Here is a 10,419-nt window from a genome sequence, read left to right on the forward strand (position 1 = left end):
CGACTTTGCCATTATTTTAACTCCAAACGATGCAGCATCGTTTGTCCCACGCGCGGACCACGAAATAAAACACGATGTTTTATCGCGTGCGACACGTACGTATACAATAATGTACGATATATATACGTAACGAGGATAATGATTGAGATGACAATAATTTTATATGCCAAAATTATAATTGCACGCTAAAGCGCAAGGGCATAGCGTGTGCATTATGTAATATTGCGATTTTACATAAAACACTACATTAAAAGTTACAATCTTAATCTACGTTTCTACAAACTCTATTCTACTATATATAATGATACTTTATTTGTTGTACAAAAATAAGTTTCTGTTTTAGTTCTTTATATTACATTTGTCGTTTCATTTATCACATGTAAAATCACATAAAATTACCGCGTGCTAAAAATGTACGCATTTATGTAAATTTTATGCAAACGTCAATGCGTTTGAAATCAGACAAGCTCGCTGAAATAGAATCGCGTTTTCAATTGGGCAAGGGTTAACTGTCGTTTCTTCCTTCGATAAGCCCTCGAGGACAGGAAAGCCGGAAGTCATATCGAAAGATTTATACGCTTCCGAGTGTGCGGCTCTGGCTCTGGCTCTTGCTCCGATACTCACGCCCACGAGCGGCAGTAGATTACGTGGCATTTTTGCTCCGCAATCCGTGCTGCCTATGCTCCATCTGGATTTATGAGTTATGCAAACAACAAGGAAGTCTCGTCGGGGCTAAAGGGTGCGAGAAGTGGCTCCGCCCTCTTCCCTTTTTTCCACGCGTAAACTGGTTTAATATATGGTCTGGTTTATCTCTCTTTTCAATTCTATTACGACGTAACATAATTTAACTTACGTGATGCAGTTTATATTTTATTAATTAATGTGTGGAAATTAATGTTATATTAACTGGATTGACGATAATAATTTTGCATGTTTTATATATATAAAATATATATGTATATATGTGTATATGTATTACATATTATATTATATATGTTTATAAGGTAGATGTATATGTAGACATAAATATATATTTATTTATTGTTCTTTTAAATTTATCGTTTAACTGATATTTGACGAGACTAATATTTGAGAGATTATGTTTAATGAAATTCTGTTATCCAAATGTACTTTATAATATAAAACAACAATTAAATCAGAATAAAACAATAAAATAATAAAATGAAAGATATGTGATATTATGCAAAAAGTATAATCAAATTAAAGTAAAGCATAATTGGCACATTGGAAAAGTTACAGATAAATGAATAAATAAATAAATTATGATATCGTGGTCAGATCCGCGTGGGTGGAAAAAGGCAGATGCGCCTGTCCAAAAAGGAGAATAGCCTCTTCGCATTGGTCCAACCGTGGTTTCCATGGACGCGAATAATCGATCTGTTCGCCGCTGACGTTTATCTCTTCTACAGAGCATGCTCCAATGAAACCCGGCTCTTCTCGGCCGAGGCATTGCGTAATAATACATTATTATATGCATTATACAAGATATAAGACAAAGTAATTTAAGCAACTTAAATTTTAAGTTACTTTAAAATTAGCACTGGAGCCAGCAAAATTATAAATTAAGATTCCAATCATTTTAAATATGAGGAGAAATATGTGTCACGATTGATCGACAATATAATTCTTCATAACTAATAATATTTTTCCGTAATCCAGAATACGCTGGCGCAATTAATGCTATATTTATAATATTTTTTTAATTATAATTTCTTTTAATGTGTATGTAACAAAATATTAATTTACTGTCATATTATTTACGTTAATTAGTAATTTCGTTATTGACATACTCGTCTCAATAGTTTAATTGTGCGGGTGCGGGCGCTCTCTTGTGCATACCAGATTACATTATTATTCTTCAACCCGGCCCCCATATATTTGTGTAACGCTTCGGCTCGGTGTGTTATGTGAAATTTATTCGTATAACTTAATGTTGCCTCGTAAAACCCAGCTGTGCCGGACGATCGGATGCGTCGACCGATTTTATTCCGAGCTGTCAGATCGCTCAGGTAAGTAGTCTGATTCCGTATTACGTTACCCGGCTGCACTCGCTCGATTGCGCTCGCTCGCGCTGATGCCGGCTGGGACGTCACCTGACTTTAACTTTGTTCCGAATTAATCGAACTCGAGGCGTCCGTGGAGAAATGCACTCGTTTCACGCGGGCGAGTGTTCATTAAGTAAAGTTGATTGCCGTCGTATCGCGAGCGCTGAATCAGTCGGACGTCGAAATACACTCATGTCGAGTAAATTCCGCTGGATGTTCCTGATAGGGCGATGTAATGCGTGCAAAGAGCATAATTTTCGGTGATAAATTCTTCATATTAATTCGCCAGAGACCAATTCATCCAATTTAGACAAATTAATACCGATTATTATCAATATTACGAATCCTGTTAGTATAATGAATTTTGTCGTTTATTTCAATTTTACCGATTAATTTTAAAAACGTCAATTTGAAAGGAATTTGCTTTTAACGATCATATAATGACAACATTAATGAGGATTACGTGTGAGCACGGCTGATTTTTTTTTTTTTCCAATTCCTTGCTGCTTTTGATATGTACATATAACTTGTCCGTGCAACTTCGTGCTTTCGTTCTAATGCTTTGGCGAACTGCTTCGCCGATTCTACTCATTAACTATGTTGCACCGCCTGCAACGAAGTGCGCGATTAAATTACTCCCTCGCGAGTATCAGCCGTCAACAACGTAAACTTGGCTCGTTAATGCGGTCGGAAACGACGTAGACCAAGTTCCAAGTTCTGCAACACTCTTATACGGATTAAGTAACGCTTCGTAGATGAACTCGACTTTGGACGGACGGTTATTGTGCAACGCGATGATTATGACGCTCTTCATAAACGGCAGAAAACAGTACACGCGATGAATGCATAACGCGATATTTAATTAGGACGAATATAAGTAGAACGAATAGAAAACGCGGATAATTACAAAAGGAAATGATGTATATTAAATCTTTCTGTCTTCTCTGCCTTTGAGGAATTGCGACTATATAATACGCTTTTATGGCACTTTCACCAATGCAAATATGCCTTCATATTAATGTTGTATTTTGCATTGGAAAGCGAATAATAATGACTTACGTCCCGGAATACCGATCGTAATCTGTTTCGTAATGTGAAACGTGATGACAAAATATATTTTTGGTTACGAAAAACATAGAAATTTCTCTGAGGAAAGTATTCTTATGCAAATCATATATATTTAAAGTTGGCATGAACAAAAATGAACAGAATCTGCACTTCACAAAGATTACTTTCTGCTTTTAAGAGCTCAATAAGATCGCTTTCTACGTTCAAGAACGCTATTGTGGTAAGAACAATACTAATTCTACGTTGCGCGTTAATAAATTTATTTAAATCGTGTTAAAAGTACAAAGAATCGAATAACTCTTATATATGCATCTCGAAGGTGCGTGCCTGCGATAATAACGAAACAAAGTTGTGGGACCCGTTTCGCTCGATTCTCAATCAATGGAGAACGGCAAGGAGCGAATTTTGTTGGATAGAAGTTCGCGTACCGCGCGACCATCAAAACAGGATCCGAATCAATCAACTTCCACCTCTCAATGCCATCAGGTAAACATGAATACGCAAAGAGTAACCTTTTCTTACCGTGGTAAAAGAAAAGTTCTCCTACGATAATATAGTCATAAATTTGTGAATGCAAATTATAAATTGCAATTGTAATTTTTTAATTACAAGTTGTATAATTAAAATTAAATGTCACTAATAAGTCATAATAAAAATTCATTGCAAATAAATTATAACTGCGTGTATCCACACAGAGTGAATTTTGGAGTTCGTTGCAACAGACCGCGTCCGACGATAGCGCGAGAGACGGCGATGAGCTTTCAAAAGAGGAACCTAGTGAACATCTCGAGGCTTTGAAATTCGCGTTTCCGAAGAAGGTCAAGGCTCGTGGAAGAAGAAAAGCGAACGGCAGCGAGCGTAGAGTCACGTTCGCTGATCATTAAACTCGTTCGCGCGACGAGCGTTGCGTTACATTATACATTAAAAACTGCAGCAAATGCAAATATTGTATTACATTCATTCTACCGACGTCCGATCAGATTTTTCTGCGTAATAAGATTTTTCGATTTCAAAGGCGCGAGTACGGATGATGCGGTTTTATCGTCAAAAAATTCTGGTAACCGATATTTGTTAACGATACTCTGACTGCAGTAGATCATTAAAGAAACGATACGAAATCGTCACGCGCACACATCGTTCTTATTTATCATAATAATGATGTTTTTCTTTCTATTATTTATATTATGTGTCCAATGATGTCGTTAGAAAATACAATTTTACTTTCGATTTGCGATATTTTATCAGATGTTTTAATATTCACATATAGAGACTATATCGATCGTCGATTTTAGTGCTGAAACTTCAGACCATTCTTGACATCTCTATACTAAATTTCCTAATATATTCCGAACCCTCAAAATTCTAAGTAGATCAAATTTTACACTGTTTTAATTAAATATTATACGAATAAGAACAAGCATGAATGTATTCAGGATATTGGCGTTGCAAGATTTATCACATATTCTGCCTGCTAAATCTGTGCAGGTACTGCCACAAAACCAACCCAAGTAGATCAAATTTTAAATACTATTTTAATTAAATATTATATGAATATGAGAACAAGCATGAATGGATTCAGAATATGCGCGTTGCAAGATTTATCATATATTCTGCCTGCTAAATCTTTTGCAGGTACTTCTCCACAAAACCAACTTCTCCCCAGTTAGTAAAAAAAAAATCAATATTTGTTGGTTATAAATACTATGATAGAATGTTAAGTCTTGCAATAATAACATCCCCAAAAAGAGAGAATTTCAATAATTTGTATTTATTCTTAAAATTATATTTTTTTATTAATTATATGTATTAAAAACAATACATAAAAATGATACATATGTCAAATTTAATATCAAGACTAACCTGTAGATAGGAATGTACGTAAAGATAACAATTATATATAATAATATATGTAAATACACACAAGAACTAAAAATATTTTAAATTATATAAAAGTATTCAGTAAATGTGTTTATAGATTGGATATAATATTGTTCTTTATTACGATGAATCACAGCATGAAACGCACGTGCCCATGTTCGTATTTAAGCGTTGCCTTTCGAACTTCCTCAATTCCTCACGCAAACAAAAGAATGCCTACGAGAGTATAAGAAGAATTAATTTGTCAACAGTCTCCAATAATCTGGAACCTATCTTCACCACATGGATGGCCTCACCTGAAATCACAACGACAACCTTCAATTCTCGATTTCCCGCCTATTTTTTGTCTTTCAAAACAAATACGGAGAAAATGCATTTAGAGACATTAAAACCTCTCATTAAGTACGATGAGTTATTGGATGGAAATCCAGTATCTAGAAGCAAGTGCTGCAAAACGCTTCCAAATATCCAGGCTGGTGATTTCGGTTTTGTATATAATGACAGCACTGTAATAAAGTCTGATAAAGTCTGCTACGATGACTGCGCTTCAAAAATAATTTTCACACTTCAAGAAGATCAGCAACCCAGAATTGATCGCACAATCGAACAAGTATCAACTGATGATTTATCGACTTGCACCACTGTAAAAAATGCGGATTCTCCGTTTCTGATGGTGAAGCCGGAATTAAAATCACCAGAAATTCAACAGCAGCAATCAGGAAATTTATTCGAAACATTGCAACAATTGAATACGATGACGAAACCGCAAGGAACGACAGATACAGCGAAACAACCCGCGTTTTCGAAAATAGGTAGAGAAATTCCACAAATTTGTACATAAACTGAAACACACTCGAACTTCACAAAACACTACGTCAGATTTACGTCTTTGTAGAAATCCTGCGCAATATTCCGTTAAAATGGTCCTTTATGGAGCGGTCATGTCCTCGTAGAGAACATCACACATGGAAGTCTTCTAAGATCGAGAACGATGCAATAAGATGTGACGACCATCGTTTCTTCGCGTCTGACGTTCGGACAATGCGACAAAAACAATGTGCAGGCTACGAATCGTCTCGATTTCATCATTTAGCTTACTCCGGAAGTTTGGAGAATCAAGGCTTTCGAAAGTCTTCGTTGTGTCTACCTTCTGTACCACGTCGCGCCTTCTCCTCAGGAAGTTGCACCGTGATGCAGCAATCTATCCGAGAAATTAAAACCTTGAGAAAGGATCTGAGCGCGAATACATCAATCGTTCGTTTGAGAAGCACGCGATCACATCCAGGTGTTTTGAAATTCTTAGATAATCATTTTTTTTAACTTATAGTTTAAATAAGCCTCAATTTGAAATTATATGTATGTGCGTACAGTAATTTAATAAAAATAAGCGTCTTATATCTAGTCCGCAACTAATATTAGTGCATTAAACGATCAACATTTAATGAGATTGTCAATCGCATATAGATCGCATTTCTCTGGCGAAACTGCAGTCATTTTCCTGTGACGCTTCGAGGTCGAAGAGATCCGCCGATTGCGAGGATGATAAGTCGCAACGATCGAAACGCGAAGACGAGACCAAAAACACGCGTTCTCAGAAGGTTGCGAAGAGTCGCTGCCGGATCGAGAGTAAAAAGATCTGCGGAAAAACGCGACGGAAAGACACTCGCGCCTCGTCCCAAGATGATGCGTGTGAAAAACGACAGCAGAAAAAATCCAAGTCGTGCAAAAATTACATGTGTCCCGAATTGAAACGACAAAAGCCATGCAGTTGGGACGCGGAGCGATGTCCCGAGGCTCGTCGAAAATGCGATGCGAAAGGACGAGTCTCGTCGAGGGATTCTGATTGTTTGCAGGAACGGGGTATTAATGCAAGATGTATAATATAAGAGTAATGTGAAGCGGCATAATCATTATTACAATAACATATAAAAATACAATTCTCATTAAGAAATATTCATATTTAATTTAATATTCATGCGATATCTCATGAAACATCTGAAACTGATTATCTCGAATATTCAGAATTTTACAGATTAATAATAGAGACAGAAATTATATATATATATTGCTGCTTTATTATCTTATAATAATATAATTTAAAATTAGCTGTCATCATTATAATAATTTAACATTTATTATATCTTGTTGGAATTCTATGTGGTGTATCAATTTGTCCATTCTTCACGTTTCTAATTCATATTTTACCTATTGTGTGTTTTTATCTTTTCTTCATTATTCTTTTAATTTGTTTAACTTGTTACACTTGTTTTCTTTCATTTTTTATTATATACTTTTCTTTAACGCATCTTGATATGTTAGGACGGCAATCAAAGGCATATAAACGACGCGAAGATTGCGAGAAATCCGACGAACCCCGTGCAATTTGCAAAGATACAATAAAAGAAAGGAATGATTGTAAACCAAAATGCGAGAAACGACGCAAGAAACGTAACATCAGCGAGAAAGAGCGGCGAAAGTGCACTGGAAGCAGTCGAAAGCGATCCAACAGCTGTCGCAGAAGAAATTCTTCCCGAGCCGGTGATAAAAACTGCAACAAAGCAGACGGAAAACGACGTTACTCGCAACAATCAATTTTCACCGTCCCGCAAGATCGTAAATCTTTCTCCACTTTGATTCCCGATATCGCTCTCGGCACGAATATAAGCAAGACAACGCAGAGATTTTATGCTAGCTGCAGCAACGATGAGAAAGATCGAAAACAGAGTCCGTCTTGCGAGAAACGAAGGAGAAAATGTGAGACCAAGGAAAAAGATGAAATCAAGAAGAGGTGCGTGAAAGGTCCAGCTAAATGTATATCGAGAAAGAAAACTATTCACAAGATGCAAACCTGTCAGTCTACACAAAAAGATAAACACAAGAAATCATGCAAATCCACGAAAAAATCCAATCGTGAAGAATTTTGTACTAGTAGAAAGAAAGAATTTATGAAAAGTAAGTTATATTTAATATTATTATATATGTATATATATACATGTGTATATATAAAATAATATTAATAATAATGATGATAATAATAAATATATACATATAAAGATCACAAGGTGTCTTTAATTTTTTCTTTGCATCTTGTCATTTTCTTTACGCAGAAATTCTTGTTTTATTATCATCTTTACTGAACTTTTAATTAATTTTTATTTTCTCGTTGCAGACGAGAAACTCAAAACAGACTCAGTGAAACCATGTACATCATCTATCATGAAAGGTGCATGAGTTTTACGAATTCTTGAGCCTTTAATCTTTTTTTATGTTATGATTTATATGGAAGAGGAACATTATCATATTAAATTTTTAATTAATTATATTTTTTTAATTGTTTGTTGAAGATAAAAAGCCTAAGGAACAATCAATGAAGGGACAAATAGGTCGCGAATACAAAGAGATAGATGAATGCAAGAAGGGCTTCAAGAAAGAGAAAGGGGGCAATAAAGCCAAAATGGTTTCCATAGAGCACAAGCCGTCGGGCTTGGGCCGCATAATCAGTTCATGTAAAGAACAAAAGAAGGACAGAGAAAAGTTTGCAAGTACGCCTAACGAATCAATCACTTCTACGGATACCATATTCAAGTGGTTCATCATTCAATCTCGGGTTATTAATGGCAAGATTCCAATTGTCGCCAAGTTAGTACTCTCCCTTGGACTTTACTTATGTCGTTAACTGCCATGCGTTCTCAAATCTTAAGAACTAAGTATTGTAGCTCAGAGAAAGAATAATATTTAAAAAAAAATTCAATGTTTCTCAATATTTTTTATTCTGATTAGTGATTTATCTGGTTGTGTTTTTCGTAATTTATATTATTATTTGGATCATTCATGGATTATTCACAATAATCGTTTCCATTTTATCGTAACTACATCACGCGTACTTGTGATCAATAATCATTTATTTGCTACAACAACGAGTTATTTGATGCGATATAATTACAGGGATGTCAGACTGTTCAATGTAATGTTTGATCGATCATTTTCTACCGCGAAACTGGATTATCAGGATGATTTTGCTATCGAACGAATTATGAGCAATGGTAAAATGGCTCAGAATTATTCTGCCAATAGCGACGATTTTATTCACGACGATGAATTGCCGAATTATGTCGAGATAGAGTATGAGGACGAAGAGGATGACGTTTACGACATTCGGCCACTAGTCGATCGGTCTCCGGAATCGATTGAATCTGCTTACGCAAAACTCGCAAAAGCCACAGTAAATAATAATTTCTTAAGCAAATAGTAAAAAAACAACAACTTTATTATAATTGTTTTACACTTGGTCGTAATATGACGTGTATTTTTAAAGAATGCAATGGTGATTCAATAAAAAATGAACATAACTTGTAACGTGACTGCATTTGTGCTTTGCTTCTTTTCAAAGAATTCACTTAAAAATTAGCATTTGTTTCGTTCAAATATAGCGACGCCCGTAAGTATATGCAATTCTCTTATGATGATATATAAATATAAACTTTCCCCGCATATATGAACATACAACGTTAGTAAATATACGAACGTATTTTCCTTTTCGTCCAAGAATGTTACGATCCTTCTAGTTGTACATAATCAATTACTTCACGACATTGCTTCGCCATGGACGGATTAGTCGATCATTCCCCGATATTACTTAACTAAGGTTCTGTAGACTGTAAGATAAAATTACTCTTCGACATGACTTGGACGATCGTCGATTACTCCCCGAGGGACCGGATGCGACTCGATCGTCGTACGAGTGAAACGCGAATGCGCGGGGCCTTTACGGGGATTCCGCTCTCCTTCACGAGACGTCTTTGTAGCGCGACGGAGGCGTGAATGGCGGTGGGCCAGGAGGCCCAATTACGAGTTATTCAGTCCTCGCCACGGGGCACCGCGGTGCCGCTGCTCTACCGTCGGTGTATTCGCCTACCTGGCGCCTTATTCCCCCTTCATCTCGCGTAAGAGCGAGAAGGAGCGCGCGCGAGCTGGGGACGCGAGGCGGAACGAGGGAGTTGAAACGCCCGGGACGTGGGGTAGAGGAACGTGAGGACGTCTCTGCGGGATTCCCCGCCGCCACTTATGGGAATGCGATACGAGCAGCTTTTCGTCGGATGCTCTCTTGCGTTTTCGCATTGTTACGCAACCGTCCTTCTCGCGTCCGCGTCACCCTCGTGCACCCCGACAAAGGGAATCAATGTCAATGCGCACTGCCGTGCCGTGCCCGTGTGCGCGACCAGGAGAGAACGCGGAGAGCGAGAACACTGAAATAATGATTGAGCGTACATAAACGCGAATGCGGATCAAAATCGTTATATTATATGCTCCTCTGTAACTGATTGCACAAAATATCTGAACCGAGCGCGGTCCTTTAAATTTGTCCACTGGCAAAATTTCTTCGAATTTTTATTGTCTTGTTGTTTTA

General features: G+C 36.8%; 1 protein-coding gene across 1 annotated transcript; it reads left to right on the forward strand.

Moving 5' to 3' along the window:
* Positions 1–5,677: 5,677 nt before the first annotated feature.
* On the forward strand, positions 5,678–10,419 carry LOC143900790 (uncharacterized). Its single transcript, XM_077412499.1, has 7 exons — positions 5,678–5,824; positions 5,908–6,297; positions 6,477–6,872; positions 7,332–7,964; positions 8,182–8,235; positions 8,357–8,651; positions 8,958–10,419. Exons 1-7 carry the CDS (start codon positions 5,683–5,685, stop codon positions 9,259–9,261), a joined length of 2,214 nt encoding a protein of 737 aa, XP_077268625.1. The 5' UTR covers positions 5,678–5,682; the 3' UTR covers positions 9,262–10,419.

The sequence above is a fragment of the Temnothorax americanus genome, unplaced genomic scaffold (assembly GCF_048541705.1).
Source record: "Temnothorax americanus isolate GAGA-0224 unplaced genomic scaffold, ASM4854170v1 Scaffold30, whole genome shotgun sequence".
Classification (NCBI taxonomy): Eukaryota; Metazoa; Arthropoda; class Insecta; order Hymenoptera; family Formicidae; genus Temnothorax; species Temnothorax americanus.

Bases quoted from the DNA above. Each gene is read 5' to 3' on its own strand.
- LOC143900790 (XM_077412499.1), top strand. From the start codon at position 5,683: ATGGTGAAGCCGGAATTAAAATCACCAGAAATTCAACAGCAGCAATCA. The intron at 6,298-6,476 runs GTGTTTTGAAAT...AATCGCATATAG, and splicing joins AAGCACGCGATCACATCCAG to ATCGCATTTCTCTGGCGAAA. The intron at 8,236-8,356 runs GTGCATGAGTTT...TGTTTGTTGAAG, and splicing joins TACATCATCTATCATGAAAG to ATAAAAAGCCTAAGGAACAA.